This window comes from Oryx dammah, unplaced genomic scaffold (assembly GCF_014754425.2).
Source record: "Oryx dammah isolate SB20612 unplaced genomic scaffold, SCBI_Odam_1.1 HiC_scaffold_1, whole genome shotgun sequence".
Lineage (NCBI taxonomy): Eukaryota > Metazoa > Chordata > Mammalia > Artiodactyla > Bovidae > Oryx > Oryx dammah.
Genome location: NW_024070185.1, coordinates 99,845,883 through 99,864,308, shown reverse-complemented (window position 1 = coordinate 99,864,308; position 18,426 = coordinate 99,845,883). Strand labels below are relative to the sequence as shown.

The following is an 18,426-nucleotide window of genomic DNA, read 5'->3' as shown; positions in this document are numbered from 1 at the left end:
GTACACCCTCGCCCCGGGAAGCGGCGGAAAGCCCGGGGCAGACCCGGGTTCCGAGGTCCGCCCTCCGCCCGAGAGTCGAGGGAGCCCGGCCCGGCCTCCCGACACTTCCTCTCAGAAAATGGTGCGCGGCGCTGGGGGAGGCGGAGGCGGCGCTCGGGGCGGGCGTTCTCCCGCTCGGGGAGTTGGTGTTTACCGGTGAGGTGGGGCGAGCGCTGGAGCTTCCCCTGGCGGGGAGACGAGTGGCCGCGGAGTGGCGGACGGCGAGGGCACGCGCCGGTAAACGTCTGGGCGGCGACGCGGTCCCGGAGCCGGGGCCCCACGCGGTCTCCGGGCTTGTGCGGGGAGCTTGTTACGATTACGGTACTCCGGGCGTCTGGACTCGGTGAACAGGGATGTGTCCCCTTACCAACCCCACCTCCGCTCCCAAGGAACTTCGTGAATTCCCTGCGCTGTATGCAAAAAAAAAAAAAAAGTGCGATTTTCCCGAGTTTGAAACGCTCTAAAAGTGAATGAAGTCTGTGGCCAAAATAAAGATTTAGGATCATCGGTGTAAATATTTCTCTGGGGACCCAGGCTCCTTGGGTGGGACCAAACCAATATTTGAATGATTAAGAAAATAACTAGATTAGATCTTAGTGAATTAGTTGAAGATCCTAGTATATGTCTGTCAAGGTTAAAAAAAAAAATCTCCTGCTCTCTTAAAGCCTGCCGATCCACTTACTTATTTTCATTATGCACTTGAGATTTTGGTTGGCCTGCTACTTGATTTTGATGGCAAGATTTCTGTAAACCTCTTGGTTGTAGAATATATGGAACTTGCTTGTACAGTAAAATCACGTATATGTTGCCATATAGTTGATTGTTGTCGTGCTGTGTAAAGATCTTCCTGTGTAAAAGGATCTTCGAACAATTTTTGCCTTCATTAGATTTCATTTATCCTAGTTTTATAAATCTCTAAATATATTTGAATGCAGATTGCACAGTATTACAGACGTTAGACAAAGTGCAATTTTAGATTTCGCTTATTGTGATATTCTCTAAAGTATTTTTAAGATTTAATTGAAGCTGTTTTTATTGTTTAATTGAAGCTTTTCTGAGAGCATTGTTAAAAACTCATTTTACATCACCTTTTTTCAACTGCACTTTCTGTGGGTGCAAAATTTTGCTATCTTAATTATTTGTGTGAGTATGCCAGTATTTCATTTGAGGAAGGCTGTGAAAGTGGTATTTTCATTATGTGTAGTGAATTGTCTTGACTAGTGGTTTGACGTGAGACGTGGAAGCAGGCTAGCTTTTTGTATTGGAAACTTTACAGTGTTATAAAGAGGACTCTTGGATTATTCATCTTCGCTGTTAAACTCTTGAGCAACTGTGAAGTGCACACTTACTCTTTTGGGTAGTGTTTAAGAAATTAACTTTTTCTTTCTCCTAAATATGGTTTGAAAACTAAGAATGAGTTTATTGGTTTAAGTATATGAGGCAATAAGAAATACTGAAAAGTAAGTTCATTTGGGAGTTCAAGTAGGAGCATGCTCTTTGCATCCGGACCAGTACTGTGGTATACCTTACACAATCTAATTTTTTATCCACAGATGTCAGAGATATCACATTTAAATTTAAAACAAATTCGAGTTTCCAAAGTGTATAAGAAAAAATTTTAATCTGTATCGTTATTGTTTAAAACAAATTTGCATCATTAGACAAATATAAATTTGTTTACTTCTATTAAATAATGATATAGGTTATTAACAATATATATAATTTTTTTAGAGCTTTGTTTTAGAAGATATTGAGACAAACTTAATTGAAAACAGTTTCTTTTGGGTTAGAAGAGATGGATTTTTGTTTGGCAGAACTATATAGGGTTTTTTACATCTTGATGTTAAGGGATATGGTTTTTAACTCAGTAAGTTTATACTTTGAGGAGGCTAATTAAATTTCTGCATTTTTCCATAGCCTGAAAAAAGGTCCTTTTTCATTATTTTGGATAGTTAAGAAACCAGCAAACCTCCAGTCAACATCTTCCTATTTCCACCTCAGATGCCAGCTGCCCTTGTGTGTGTATGTGTGTGTATGTTCATTTCTTTCTGAGGTAATTTGATCACAGATATGATGCAGTAGGACTTTTTTAAAAGCAAATCTTTGACAGTTTTGATGTCTGAAGTTTGACGTTTGTAATTATTTTAGTTCTAAGGCTGTCTTAGCTATATTTTGGTGAGCCATTTGGGTGGTGGATGCAAATTTTCAAGATATTTTCTATTTCTATAAAATCCACTCACTGGTTTTGTTTCAGTTAAAACTTTAAGTATGTTTACTCATGCCAGTGATTTAAAAGAATGAACTTCGGTGATTATAAGGCTTGGCTGGATTTGTTAAATAGAGGTAAATGGATAAACCCATTTTCATTTATTGAAACAATTATTTTTCTAAATACTGAAAGAGAATTTGATTTATTATTTGTTTCTTACATTGGCTGTTAAAGCTTTGCTTTTACACTCTGTTGGCTAGACTGTCCCATCGCTTTTCTTTGTATTAACATTTCACAACTTGTCACATTCTTATTTTTATTATTTATTATAATGCTTTTTCTTTTTTCTTTATCTTATCTCTGTCTTTTAAAAACTTGTTTCTAACTTTGTTTTCCATTTTCTCTTTTTACTTTTTCCATACAGTGTTGTTACAGATCTTATAGCAGTCGGTTTAAAGGTAGGAATCTTTTAATATCCTTCCATAAGCATTTAAAAATCTTAGTTTTGGCATTTTTTTTCCAATGGTGAAATCATCTCACCTGTTCATAAAATTACCTGTTTTTCCGTATGGTAATAATCTTTTGCTTTATTTAGCTCCACCATTAGTATACCTGTAGGTTTTATGTATGTATAAAGAGTGGTGACAATATTATCTTGTTTCTATAAAATGTGAACAAAAAGTTTCACTTGAACTGTCAGTGCATTTGTTTGTTTTTGTCTTGTTTTAACAGTTACATGTAACCTTGGCTCTGATTTATTTTCCTGTCCTGTCCTTCCTTTTATCTTCTCTTGGATACATTTCTGAGTAATAAAAATTCCTATTATATGCAAGCTGCTTTACATATATCTCACTAATCATTAAAATGTTCATTCAAATTAGGTATTAATATTCCCATTTTAGAGATGAAAAAATAGGTTCAGAAAGTTTATGTTTAAGGCATGGTTCCTCAGAGTTCAAACCCATGTCTTTGTGGTTCCAAAACCAGACTTTTTTTTTTTATTTTTACTCACTGCCAGTAATGAAGAGGGCACTTGTCTACAAGATGAACAGCAGGAAAGCTGGATAATTAATATTTTACAATAATGAGTCTTCTAAGTTACAAGTCATTTCAGTTTTATCAAAGTCGTTTCATTTATTGGATTCTGAAATAAGAATCAAGTTCGTTAATATGAGACTTTTAAAATATAGATGGAAGTTTAAGATTTCTTTTAGCAATTTGACATTTGATATACCTGAATTGAAAATCTAGTTCTAAAGGCCACTAACAGTTCAGATGACTGTAAAAAATAGAAATAGTTCCTGTGTACATTGCATGTATTTTACGTAAAGCTGTTCTTCTGCTTTCTGTCCATCCTCTCTTGCTAACAATTTCAATACTTCTGCATTTGTATTAGATCTGATGGTGGTGCTCATATTCTTAAAACATCTTAAGATACAAGCATACATATGGTGAACAGCGTTTTAGATTAACAATAGGTTGCTCAAGATGAGCGTAATTGGGAACTACTGCTTATACTGTCTTTTGAAGTTGAATGGTGTTAGCTTGCTTTAACAAACTTTGAATATATTTTATGAGTTGAAAATAAATGGAGAAGCCACTTTTGGTGGGATAAACTTTTTTTTTTTTTTTTGGTAGATCCTTAGGTCAATTTCTCATTTGAAAGTGAATTCTCATAGATTAGAAACTGCTGGCTTATATTTTGGATCCCTTTTGGTGTTTCAGTAGGGGCCTATGAAGGAAGGGATATTTAAAGTGAGCATTACTTAGGTCTTACCAGAAATGTAATTTGTGATTCTAGAGTTCATCTGGGAAAAATGAATACATGAGACATTTTAAAAATTTACCACTTGGGAATTGAGGAGTTACGCTTGAAGGACTGTCATGCCTGTTTTGTTGTGGGGAAAAAATATATATCTTGATGATAAATAAAAGAAAAATTTAAATGTAGGGTGCAAGGGACTAGATTTGAATATATAATTTGGATTTCTGGCTACCTGTGTTGCAGCAAGCATTTTGGAAAGAAAGATCAAATCCTAGTCTGAAGAAACGATGAGCTGATTAGTTGATTCACTAGGCAGTACTGGAAATGTCTGTAAAATTCTTCATTATATGAAGAACATTCTCATAAGGTTGTTCTGGTTCTTTCTTGGATCCCATCCAAGGAAGTTTAGTTACCAAGTAATAGGCCAATAAGGCTCATATTTCCTCTAAATTTTATAAACTGAAATTAGTGAATTTAAAATAAGTCCTTCAAGAATGTCTGTTACTTTTTTTTTAATTTGCTCTCTGAATATGACGATACAGGAAAGTGTTTTAGCCAGTGAAAGAGTGGATTTCAGGTGATGCTCCATCAGTTGCTTTCCTGGATGCAGGAAAGTAATACGGATCTTACTTTAGGGACTTAAAAATACCCTTAAAGATGAAATCCATTATCTTAGAGAAAGCTAAATTGTTTTTAGAGATTAAGTGACTCACTGGAATGTGTCATGAGGGCAGGAATTTTTGATATTTCCTTCACTACTGTGTTTCCAGTGTCTGGCACGTACTAAGCTCTCAGAAATGCTTGATGAATGAGTGGATGCCAGATTCTCACACAGCCAGTTAGGTGGCAAACTTATACTGGAACCCAAGCCTCCTAATTTTGCTGGTGTTTCTTCTAATGGGTATATACCATGGTGAGAGAGGATTAAGTTCATTTTTTAGACTGGGATTTTCTTGAAGATGGATAAACATTTTCAGGCAGCTTACATGTGCCATGTTTGAGATTTATTTATACTAGTTGTGTTCCTGGATGTCCTTTGCAAGATACCAATTTTTGAAGTGAAGTGAAGTCACTCAGTCGTGTCCGACTCTTTGCAACCCCATGGACTGTAACATACCAGGTTCCTCCATCCATGGAATTTTCCAGGCAAGAATACTGAAGTAGGTTGCCATTTCCTTCTCCAGGAGATCTTCCCGAACCAAGGATTGAACCTGGGTCTTCCACATTGTAGGCAGACGCTACCATCTGAGCCACCAGGGAAGCTCAGTTTTTGAGCCTTGTCTAAAATTAGGCAAGGAAATTAGCTTTTGGTACTTCTCAGAAAATGCTTGTTTTATTTCCATTCGTTATTTAGTATTCTGAAATGCTTTTAAAAACATCAAGAAGGGATTGCTGTTCTTAATTTTCAATTCTTTTAAATAAAGAACGAACCAGGTGGTTATGAGTGATACTGAATGTGTTTCAAAAACTTTATTATACCAGAAAAAGCATCACCACTGTGGGTAGCTTTTTATGTGTGTACCTAAGTATATTTTAAATTTCCAGTTCATACTTTAATTATTACTAGCCAGTTTATCTTAAATATTTCTCTATTCCTAGATAATTTTTCAGGATATTATTATAGCTGTTAAATGATTTTCTAAAATGACAATCTTGCATATCAACCATATTAGGGATTTTCTATTTTAAAATAATTCCACGAGTGTAGAAAAACAAGTTTAGGAAGGATTATAATCAGCTTCTAATAATTATCATTGCCTGTCACCATATAGGAAAGAACAATGCATTGTATTTAATTTTTTTTTAAACTTGACTCTGAATTAGAAATTAAGCTAAATTAATTTGGAAGATTGATTTTCTGTTTGCTCCACCAGAAGTTAGCAGACTACATACAGCCTGTGGACCAAATCCAGCTTGCCACCTGTTTTTGTAAATAGTTTTAGTGGAACACAGCCATGCTCATAAGTTTGCATATTGTCTGGATACTTTGATACAATGACAGAGGGGTTATATCAGCCACCATATGACAGCAAATTCTAAAAGATTTACTTTCTGACCCTTTGGAGAAAAAAATTCATCTGCTACTTGCTGCGCTTCAACTACAGAAAATACTGAAGGCCTTTGCTAGGAATTGTTTTTTTCTTTTAAACTGAGCTGTAATTTACATAGAGTGAAATGCATGGATCTTAAGGGTACCGTGCAGTAAATTTGACAAACTTATCCCCCTGTTTCCTGTCACCCTTTTCCAGACCCAGTCAAGGCAACTCTTTTGATTTCTGTCACCACAGATTAATTTTGCATGTTTTGAACTTCATATAAATGGAATAAAATATTCATGCTGCGTGTATACAGTATCAGCTTCCCTGATGGCCCAGTGGTAAACAGTCCACCTGCCTATGCAGGAGACTCAGGTTCGATCCCTGGGTCGGGAAGATCCCTTGAAGAAGGAAATGGCAACCCACTCCAGTGTTCTTGCCTAGAAAATGTCATGGACAAAGGAGCCTGGAGGGCTATAGTCCAAGGGGTCGAAGAAGAGTTGGACATGACTTAGTGCTAAAGTAACGATATACAGCATAAGCTCTTTGATGTCTGGCTTTTACTCGGCAAAATGGATTTTTAGATCATTGATATCTATGTTGTATGTATCCATATGTTTTTCTTCTTTCTTAATGAGAGTATTGCATTGTGTGAATATGTCATGATATTTAAAAATCCATCCTCATGTTGACAGGCATTTAGATTCTTTTCAAATTGGAGCTATTATGAATAAAGCTACTATAAACATTTGTGTATGTCTTTGCGTAAATGTTTGTTTCATTGTACACCATGCCTCAGAGTAAAATTGGGTGTGTGTGTATTTAACTTCGTTATTTTGCAAAATGTTGCACCACTTTACACTCTGACCAGTTCTGTATTGGAGTTCAGGTTGCTTCACATCCTTGCCAACACTTTACTGTTAGCCGTGCTAGTAAGTATAACTAGAACGGCTAGTAGTATCTTATTATAGTTTTAACTTCCATTGACCTGATGACTGGTAGTAGTGTATACCCTTCCATGTGCTTGTTAGCCATTCACTTACCTTCTTTTATGAATGTTAACTTTTTTGCCCATTCCTTTAAAGTGGATTTCTTATAGACCACATACAGTTAGGTCTATTTTGCTTTTTTTAAACCCACTCTGAACAGTGTCTTTTCATTGGTATATGTAGACCATTACCTTTCACACTTCAAGAGATGCTTAAGTGGGTTGAATTAGTAAGTATCTTGTTAATAAACTGCTTTGTATTCACTGACTTGTTCTTTGTTTTTATTTTTCCCCTTCTCATTTTTTTTTTTTTTTTTTGCCTTCTCTGGTTTTAGTTGTGCATTTTATGTGATTCCTTTATCTCCTGTTAGTCTCTCATAGTTTAAACCATTCTTAGTGGTTGCAGTCTGCATTTGCAACTTTAAGTCCACCTCCAAATAATACTGTACTGCTTCATGTGTAGTGCAGGTTAGCTTAAACAGCGAAAGTGAAGTCACTCAGTCGTGTCCGAATCTTCACAACCCCGTGGACTGCAGCCTACCAGGCTCCTCCATCCATGGGGTTTTCCAGGCAAGAGTACCAGAGTGAGTTGCGATTTCCTTCTCCAAGAGATCTTCCCCACCCAGGGATCGAACCCGGGTCTCCTGCATTGTAGACAGATGCTTTACTGTCTGAGCCACCAGGGAAGCTTAAACAGAGCATTCCCAATTTGTCCTTCTGTCCCTTATGACATTGTTATCTTTCCTTTTCTAAAATAATTAGTTATTTATTCGGATCTTCATTGCTGCGTGGGGATTTCTGTAGTTGTGGTGAGTGGGGGGCTGCTCTCCAGTTGTGCTGCATGGACCTCTTGTTGCTGCGGCTTCTCTTGTTGGAAAGCAGGTTCCAGGTGTACATGCTTTAGTAGTTGTGTCTCCCGGGCTCTAGAGCAGAGGCTCAGTAGTTGTGGAGTGTGGTCTTAGGGGTGGAACCCATGCCTCCTGCATTGGCAAGGGGATTCTTCACCACTGGGCCATCAAAGAAGCCCTCATCTTCCATTTTACTTAATTATATGCTGTAATCACCCGATATATTGTTACTATTCTTACTTTAAATAAAATCTTTTAGATAAATTAAGAATAAGAAGTATAAAATGCCTTCACTAATTCCTTCTTCAGTAGTCTTCCTTTCCTTATGTAGGTCTGAGTTCTGATCTGTTTAATTTTTCTTCTTCCCAAAGATCTTCTTTTAATATTTTTTTGCAGAGCGGGTCTACTAACAGTACATTTCCTTGGTTTTTGTGTGAGGAAGTCTTTTTCTTCTTTACTCTTCATATAGAAATTCTAGATTGGTATTTTTTTCTTTTTTTCCCTCCATTAACACTTTAAATATTCTACTCTTCTTTCTTCCATGGTTCTGGTGAGAAAATAACCTCTGTAATTCTTATCCTTACTTCTCTGTTACGTAAGATGTTTTCTTCTTTTCCCCCCTCCCAATATTTTCTCTTTGTTTTTGGTTTTCTGCAGTTTGAATGATATGCTGAAATGCATATTTTTTGGCATTATCCTGTTGGTGTTCTCTGAGATCCTGGTTTTGTGGTTTGGTATCTATCATTGATTATAGAAAGCTCTTAGTCATTCATTACTTTCAGATTTTCTTTTTCCCTTCACTCTCCTTTTCTTTCTGCACCACCACCCATTCTTTTCTTATCCTTGCATTTCAGTTGGGAGGTTTCTATTGGAATTAACCTTCAAGCTCATAATTCTTTCCTCAGCCATATCAGTCTCTTGATGAGAATTATATAAGATGGGTATTATTTCTTTCTTAAATGTTTGATAGAATTAATCAGTGTAGCTATTTGTGGATGCATTTTCTTTGTGGGAAGGTTTTTAATTATGAATTCAGTTTTAAAAATAGATATTGAGCTACTCAGGTGTTTTTCTTTCTTGTGGATGTCCCACAAAATTTGGTATACTCGGTTTTAATTTTTACTTAGTATAAAGTACTTTCTACTCTTCCTGTGATTCTCTTTTTACCTATGATTATTTTATAAGTGCACGATTTAACTTCTGAATATTTGGGGGTTTAATTTCTAAATACTTGGTTTCCAGCCCAAATCTTGGAATTTCTAGTTTTTTAAAAAAATGCTGCTTTGAGTAGAGAACATGCTCTGTACCATTTCAGCCCTTGACATTTCCTAAGATTTGTTCTGATGTCAAGCGATGGTCTGTCTTTGTGAATGTTCTATGTAGACTTGAAAAAATGTGTAGTTTACTTTTGTTGGTTGTAGTGCCTCTTTATAAATGTTGGTAGGATAAACTGGTTGGAGTTGCACGTCTTCTGTAATCTTCCTGATTTTCTTTCTATTCTGTTCATTATCAAAAGAAGAGAGGGATATTGGAATTTCCATCCGCAGATGTGGTTTTCTTAAATTTCTTTCTATAGTTCTGTCCGTTTTTGCTATATATATTTTAAAGCTCAGTTACTCTAGTGGTAAAGAACCCACCTGCCAATGCAGGAGATGTAAGAGGCCTGGGTTGGGAAGATCCCCTGGAGAGAGGGCATGGAAACCCACTCCAGTATTCTTGCCTGGAGAATCCCATGGACAGAGAAGCCTGGCAGGCTAGTCCATGGGGTCACACAGATTTGGACATGACTGAAGCAAAGGTGCATTCACATTTAGGAATGTTATATTTTCTTGATGAATTAACGTTTTAAAAAATCATTTTTGATATACATCTTTACCTAGTAATAGTTCCTGTCCCAGAATCTACTTTGTCTTGTAGTAATAAAGTCATTCTAGTCGTTCCAGTTTTCTTATGATTAATATTTGTGTGGTATATCTTTTCTTCCTGTTCTCCCTTTTTTCTCCTTTTAATTTGTCTGTATTTAAGATAGATTAAAGGGTGGATGAACCAGAGATAGTCAGGAGCAAGATGGTAGTCTTAAATCTCATCTCCTTGAAGGATTAGTTTCCAAAAGCCTGGCTTCTCTTGCTTTCTCTGATGTAAATGAGCTGCCTTATGGAGAGGCCCGTTTACAGACTGGATCCTGCCAGCAGTCACTGGAGTGAACGCGAAAGCGGGGCCTCCATTTCCTCTGTTGAGCCTTGAGATGATTCCAGTCAGTGAGAGACCCTGAACCCGAGAATGGAACTAAGCCATGCCTAGATTCCTGGCTCTCAGAAATTGAGTTTTTAAAAAAAAACAAAAAACTTTTTTTTTTTTTGAGAACTTCCGTAGTGGTCCAGTCGTTTAAATTCTGTGCTCCCAATGCAGGGGGCAAGGGTTTGATCCCTGGTCGCAGAACTAAGATCTCACATGCCACATACCAAAAATAAAAATTAAAAATTAAAAAAACTTTAAGTTACTAGATTTTGGGATAATTTGTTAGGTATACATGTATAACTGACAAAACTACCAGTAGTGAATAAATGTTGAAAGATGAGTAATAAAATAGCTTATTAATGTCTAAGGTTTCCCTGGTGGCTCAGTGGTAAAGAATCTGCCTGTAGTGCAGGAGACTCAGGTTTAATCCCTGGGTTGGAAAGATCCCCTGGAGGAGGGCATGGCAATCCACTTCAGTATTCTTGCCTGGAGAATCCCATGAACAGAGGAGCTGGCGGGCTACAGTCCATAGGTCGTAAAGAATTGGACATGACTGAAACAAAATGCACACAAGATTATAAAAAATGCAAATACGTTTTTGGTTGTAAATCACTGTGCATATGACTTTTTTATATTACCACATTCTCTCTCTCTGATAGCTTACTGTAGTTTGTACATATGATTTTTACTTTATAAAGATTTTCTTTTTTCTTATTGTACTGATGTGATGAATTTCATTGATATCTTTTTAAACTTCAATACAAACTTACAGAAAGGTTGCAGAGTACTATAAAAAAAACTTACATAATCATTATCCAGGCAATTCACATTTGCGCCATTGTTTTATTTTCCATTTATAGTCTTTTCTCTCTCTTTGTGTACTTTCTGCAGATATATGTATATCTCTCTGTTTTCCTTTTTTATCCTTCTGAATCATCATTTGGTTAGCATGATTTTCAGCCCAGCTCTCCACTGTATTAAGTTATTAATTTTCCCTTCTTAATTGTATGTCAAGGAGATTCCTTGCTACTTCATTGATATATTATTTTACTTTATTCTTTAACCCCTAAATACTTTAGAGTATATTGTCTAAAAACAAAGACATTTGACATTACTGTAGCATAATTATCAAAATCTGGAAATTAATCTGAAATGTTGCTTCAGTCTTTTTGATTCATGATATTGACATTTTAAAAGAATATAGGCATGTTATTGTGTAGGATATCTCTTACTTTGACTTTATCTGTTTCTTTTAACTAGATTTAAGTGAATACCACTTAGTTGTTCTTAGTGTATTTTTTCAGAAGGCAAAGGATGTTGATTTGTCCTATTACTTGTAATGTGTTAACTTTGATCACTTTAGATTGTATTTGCCAGATTTTCCACTGTAAATTTACTGTTTCTCTCTTTGCAACTTGTTAGTATTTTGGGGAGTGATACTTTGAGGCCACACTAACATTATTTTAATTCTCAAACTTTAATGTACTAGTTTTAACATCTATTTTGATGATTCTTACCTGAAATTGTTATTATAATGATAGTTGTAAGGTGGTGATTTTCTAATTTTACTCTTGGAATTAAGATTTCACTCACTAGCTGCTTAAAATGAATTGAGAAACTCTCATTCTTTTGCTGTTTTTGTGGAATAAATGTTTTCTTAATAGTTTAGTTGACCTCACCTGCAGTCATCTGGACCTGGATCAGTAGTGGGGCGTAGGGATGTCTTTGTATATTATTTCACTATCTTTAATCCTTATGGTCAATTCAGATACTTTATTCCTCTCACACTAATTTTGGGATTTGGATTTGCTCTGTTGTATTGGTTTTTTTCAGTCAGATAATTAACTTACATATTTTAAAATCTGCTATTTCCTCGTAAATGTATTTTCAGCTATAAATTTGTCTTTAAGTGCTAAAGGTGGATCCCACAAGTTTTTCATTTTCATTATATCCAAATGTTTTTACGTTTTCCTTATTATTTTAAAATTTTTATGTATTTATTTTTAAAGTACAGTTGAGTTACAGTGTTGTGCTTGTGATGCACAGAAAGTGATTCAGTTACATATATATGTATATTTACATATGTGTACATGTATCCTCTTTTTATCCTCTTTTTCAGATTGTTTTCCATTATAGTTTATTACAAGATATTGAATAGAGTTCCCTGTGCTGTACAGTAGTTTATCTGTTTTATATATAGCAATTTGTATCTGCTTATTCCAAACTCTTAATTTATCCCTCCCTCTTTTGCCTTTGATAACCATAAGTTTGTTTCCTGTGTCTCTGAATCTGTTCCTGTCTTGTGCAGAAGTTCATTTATATCATATTTGAGATTCCACATGTAAGTGATATCGTATGATGCTTCTGTTTCTCTTTCGGACTCTCTTCATTGAATATGGTAATCTGTAGGTCCGTCTGTGTTACTGCAAGTGGCATTATTTCATCCTTTTTTTAATGGCTGAGTAATATTCGTGTGTGTGTGTGTATATCTTACAACTTCTTTTTCCATTCATCTGTTGATGGACATTTAGATTGTGCCCACATCTTGGCTACTGTAAATAGTACTGCTAGGAACATTGCGGTACATGCACATGTATCATTTTGAAAAAGTTTCCATTTTAACTCCAGGATTATTTCATAGCTTTAAAAGTTTAGTTGTCAAACATTAGCTGTTCTTTTTTTTTGTCATTTCTAATTTTATTATAGAAAACATAGTATGTTCAGTATATTCCTTTGAATTGTATTGAAACTTCTTTTATGAACTAAAATGGGAATTGGCAACTATTGTCCAAGGACTAAACAGGGCTCGCTGCCATCTGTTTTTATACATCCTTTACTAAAATGGTCTTTATACTTCAAAAATGGTCTTTATGCTTGAAAGAAATCCAATGATTAATATTTTGTAACAGGTTAAAAATAGGTAAGATTCAAATCTCAGTGTCTATAAATAAAATTATATTGAAACACAGCCATGCTCATTCATTTTCACACTGTCTGTGATTGCTTTTGTGAATTGTGACAGAGACTGTATGGCCTACAAAGTCTAAAATATCTTACTATTTGGCCCTTTACATATAAAGTTTGCCAATCTGGCACAGTGTCTGTTTTTATAAATGTTTATTCTTAGCTGGCTGTCTGGCTCTGCATTCAGTATATCTCTTAGCTCAAGTTATTGATTGTTTTATTTGTTTTTTTCTGGTCATATTTTATGTGTTTGGTCTATTGGTTTCTAAGAGAAATAATTTAATTTCAATTCAGCTGTTGATTTGTCTTTTTTTCCTTATATTTCATCAAGGCCTTCCTCTCATTAGTTTCATTCCAGCGATTCACACATCCCTTTAGCTTCTGCAGCTTCTCCATGGTTGATTTTGGAGATGGGCGTTAACAGTTTATGCTAACTTCAGACTTCCGACTAATTTATTGCTTAATACTGGAAGTGCATAGGACAATGATAGTCTTGGGCTTCAGATCCACCCGTTTATTACCTAGTACAGGAAGTACAAAGCATTATAACTTAGATATGTTATTGTGAAATTTTAGAATTCCATGGGTGAAGAGATGATTCAGAAAACTTCCAGGCAGAGGAAAAAAACAAGTCAGTTTTAAAGAAATGAATGTCAGACTGGCATCTAATACTGTATGCTGTTTACAATTTTCTTAAGAAAAATAATTTTTAACCCAGAATTCTTTACTGTCAAATGATTAATCATGAGGATAGAATTTTTAGACATGCATGGACCCAGAAACTTTAACTTGGTGTTTACCGTCATTTAGGTAGTTATTTAAGGTTGCAGCAAAATAATGTGAACTAAGGACACGGAAGACAGAAGTTCAGGAAAAAGTTAAGTCAACCCAGATGAAAGTGAAAAGAAGGCTTAAGTTAAAGACTGTTCAGAAGTCCTAGAAAGCAGTCATTCAAGATTGAAGCAAGAGAAAAGAGGGTTTTAGGTGGGAGATCTTAGGAAGAAAAATGAGAACTGTATAGAATGAGTGGTATCATGAAAAGTTTGGGGAAAATTTGATGATATAATGAAGGATAATAGTGTCAGAAAAATAGAGACAGTTTTAAAATGTCATGGAAAGCAAAATGAATGAATGAGTGAATGAATGCATAAACAAAGATGTCTAACTGTGAACCAAATTGGAATATATCGTGGTGTTAAATTGATAGAGTGTAATAAATAATCCATTTAATCTTGATTCTAAGAACAGTCCTTTTCAAGTGGTTCTAAGGTTGTGACGTTAGACATATAGAGTAAAAAGCAAAGTGTTCCAGGATTATGTTTCCTTGTACAATATTTACATAGTAATAAAAATATGAATATTGTTTCTTGATATTCAATTTTGAGTCATCCTTTGGACAGGACAGAAATGGGCAAAGCCAAGAATGCTATTGTTGCAGGGCAAAATATAACAACTATACCAGTAAAAGTAAAAATGAAGCTGATGGAGAGGGAGGGAAGGGGGGGAACAGGTTACTAGCCCCAAAAGCTTTCTTTCAAAATGGAGAATCAAGAGATAATGTCACCTGTGTTCAATTCCTGGTCAAGGGATTAAGATTCCACATGCTGTGCAGCACGGCCAAAATATTTTTTAAACATTCAAAGAAAGAACGAATGTATGTATAACTGAATCACTTTGCTGTACACCTGAAACTAACACAACATTGTAAATCAACTATATTCCAATAAAATGAAAATATTTTTAAATAATAAAAAATAAAAGAATGAGATCTAACATTTCAAAATATATACAAAAAGAGATAATGTCAAGTTGACAAGCAATAAAGATATAAGTTTGGTATTTGAAGTTTAAAGATACTTAAAACAAGAATTAAAACTAATAGCATATATTTCAGACATTAAGAGAACAGAAAAGGGAGGAATTTTAGAGATAAATTCTTAAGGTTTCATATTGGAGGTCAGTCAGTTTATTTTTCAAGTTGATAACTTATAAGTACTAAGATAAACATGTTGTCCAGTGTTGTGGTGGCAGCCATTAGAATAAGAACTGTTTAAAGACTGGGTTTGGGTGCTGAGATCTGCTTTTATCATATAAACTCTTTTGTAATATTTGTTCTAGTACACATATTTGATAAAAGTAAAAATTAAATTCATAAATAAAAGAACAGAAGTATTTCAACAGATTCAACTGTGTACTTGTGGAGAACTCTTATTCACAGTGTTGCCCCTCTTCTTGTCTTTTCCATAAAGACAACAATTTCATTAGCTTTTTCTTTACCCTTCCAGTACCTTTCTAATGCACATATAGGGCTTCCCTGGTGGCTCAAACAGTAAAGAATCTGCCTGCAACGCAGGAGACCTGGGTTCCATCCCTGGGTCGGGAAGATCTCCTAGAGAAAGGAATGGCTACCTCTCCAGTACTCTTGCCTGGAGAATCCATGGACAGAGGAGCCTGGTGGGCCACAGTCCATGGGGTCGCAAAGAGTCGGACACGACTGAGCGACCAGCACTGCACCAGAGACAGCTATCCATATTTTTTCTTCCTCTTCTAATACATTATCAATATCAGTAATCTCAGATATGCAGATGACACCAGTCTTACGGCAGAAGGTGAAGAGGAAAGTGGAGAGGAACTGAAGAGCCTCTTGATGAAGGTGAAAAGGGAGAGTGAAAAAGGTGGCTTAAAACTTCAAAAAAACTAAGACATTAAAAAAACATACAAAAAAAACTAAGACATTCAAAAAAACTAAGATCATGGCATCCAGTCACATCACTTGATGGCAAATAGCTGGGGAAACAATGGAAACAGTGACACACTTTATTTCATTATTTTCTTTTCTTTCCAAAACTTTGCCAATCTATTGTAGTTTTAATCTAATTATACAGAAGGAAAAACCTATGGTGTTAACTATAAGCTAATACCTTAGAGCAAACTTAATACCTAATAAAAAAAGATAGTTCTAGTATCATGGAAAATAATGAGTTTTTTTTGATAGCTTCTTTTTTATGATCATAGTACCTTGATAGACTAAAATAAATATCTTATTCTTGAATTTCACATGCATTTAGGTATGATCTGAAATTTAACCATGAGCTAATTAATGGTTTATTTTCAGAATCTTCCTTACCTGTTATTTTATTAGCTGATTCGCAGTTGTGTGGATTGCCTTTTGTCATATTAATAATCTCACTTTAATGCTAAACAGAACCACTTCCCATCAAATTGATAATAAAACACTTTGTGGTCCTTAATTGCAGTATTCCTTTGCTTTGTTGGCCCTGTGTATTTAATTATTCTTCAGCAGGAGAGAGCTTCAGTAATTGATACTTGAGGCAGTGAAGCTGATTGGTGTGTTGACTTAACCAGAAAGCTAACAAGTCCACAGAACAACTGTCGCACTTTTATAAATTTACTGTGTGTTTCTAAGGAGACTGTTGAGCAAATATTGTTCCTGCTCCACCCCCACCCCATGATGTCTTCATTATTTGATTTGTTAAAGCCTTTTTGTCTAATGATAATTTGTTTACCTGTGGTACAGTCTTTTTTTCTTTCACTTTTTAACTTTTTTTTTAAGTTTTCTTCTGTTGATCATCTACAGTCGCTCATCCAAATAAGCTTTCCATCGTTTATTTAGAGTCTTCATTCTGCTTATCTTCCATTCATCTCTTAAACTATAATTCCTTACCATAGCTGGCACAGAGTGCTGTGCTTAGTCGCTCAGTCGTTTCCGACTCTTTGAAGCTCCATAGACTGTAGCCCACCAGGCTCCTCTGACCGTGGGGATTCTCCAGGCAAGAAGACTGGAGTAGATTGCCATGCCCTCCTCCAGAGGAACTTCCCAACCCAGGGACGGAACCCAGGTCTCCCACATTGCAGGGCAGATTCTTTACTGTCTGAGCCACCAGAGAAGCTCCAGCAGAGAGGTGGAGCAAAATATGCCACCCTAAAATAGGCCACTTTGGTGTGTTGATTATTTTGAATTAAAGTTACTTAAGAAACAGATGATGCAAGCACACTGACCCTGCTTTGTCTCCCTGAAAGCAGGAAATAAATCTTCCAAGTGAAAGTATCCTCCTTACATTAGTGCAAGGAGGGTAGAAGTCATCTTTATCACCAGAGATAGGAAATTCAAGGCAGAGAAGGCTGATTAAGCCCCAGGCCATTTGTTTTGTCACATCTCCACAAATAATTGTGTTTTTTTTGTCTAAAAGGCATAAAAACTGCATGCTTTGGTCACTTCTTGAAGTCTCATGTCTTCTTGAGTTCCTGTATGTATGAAATTAAATTTTGTTTTTCTCCTGTTAATCTGTCTCGTGTCAGTTTAATTTTTAGACCAGCCAAAGAACCTAGAAGAGAAGAAGGCAAACGTTTTCCTCCCTTACAAGACACTCAGTTTTACCTAGGTCTGCAATGCTCTTCCTTGACTATAATGGAAAATTAGTTTTCAGACACTTAGGATATAAATATTAAGCATAATTTTCATAAATACTTTTTGTTTTTTGTGAAGTAGTCTGTTAATTACAGGCAGTGATTCCCGCCCCACCCCCACTCCAGGAGAAGTAATTGATGTCAAGGAAAGAATAGTTGTTTAGTGAACTGATTGTGTTTTTGTCACTTTTTACAAAGCTTACAAAGTAATATGACTTGGGATTTGAGCTTTATAATGTTTTAAAACCTTTATTTTCTATGATTGGAAAATGAATATTTGGGAGCAAAAAAGCTTAGCTAGTAAATTTTGATTATCAGAATATTTTTTTATGACTGCATTTTCAAATATAAGCTCTTTTTGCTATCTTTGTCTTTTATCACATCCTGAAATTATTAGGGTCAAAAGTTATCAGTTTTTTAAAGTGTCAAAATTATTTGAGATACGCATTGTTTATTCTGTAAAATGAATGGTAACCCCATCCCTGCTATTTCCAAGTATAAAACTTTAGGATCAAGTATTTTAATTTTTCTTGTTGTATAAGACATAAAAACAGGCATTCCAGCATTTCACTGGATCCTATAGGGTTTGCTTTACTTATGCATTATTTTAGGCTACTCTTTTAAAAAATTCTTCTTGTTACTATTGAAGATCTAGTAGGATTATCAAATTTAAATGCTTTTATTTTGAAGACTCTGTAATGTTCACCATTTCCTTGTTATAATTTATATTTCGTGTAGAAACATGAGATATAACAGTTAAGATGATGCATTAATTTACTTAATATGCCATATAAATTTATCTTTTTTTAAATATTTGACTAGTAGATCACAGTTTTGGACTGAATTTTTCTTTTACAGTTAGAAATCTGAATGGTGATTTAAAGGTGAAGAATAAAGTTTTTAAAAATCCT

The 18,426-nt window shown here is 35.3% G+C and overlaps 2 protein-coding genes across 6 annotated transcripts in view; both read left to right on the top strand.

The window, feature by feature from the left end:
* Positions 1–18,426, top strand: part of PTBP3 (polypyrimidine tract binding protein 3) — a 91,943-nt gene that overhangs the window by 451 nt on the left and 73,066 nt on the right. The window contains exon 2 of one of the 4 annotated variants that reach the window (XM_040239348.1): positions 2,673–2,706. The exons of the other annotated variants lie outside the window; for them this stretch is intronic. Coding sequence (XP_040095282.1) covers positions 2,673–2,706 — 34 coding nt within the window. The remainder of the gene's footprint in view (positions 1–2,672; positions 2,707–18,426) is intronic. 4 annotated transcript variants of the gene reach the window in all.
* The window catches only part of LOC120863304 (immunoglobulin-binding protein 1-like), a 33,658-nt gene that overhangs the window by 395 nt on the left and 14,837 nt on the right, over positions 1–18,426 (top strand). Inside the window, exon 2 of one of the 2 annotated variants that reach the window (XM_040239435.1) lies at positions 2,673–2,706. The exons of the other annotated variant lie outside the window; for it this stretch is intronic. The gene's annotated coding sequence lies outside the window, so the exon portion shown is untranslated. The remainder of the gene's footprint in view (positions 1–2,672; positions 2,707–18,426) is intronic. 2 annotated transcript variants of the gene reach the window in all.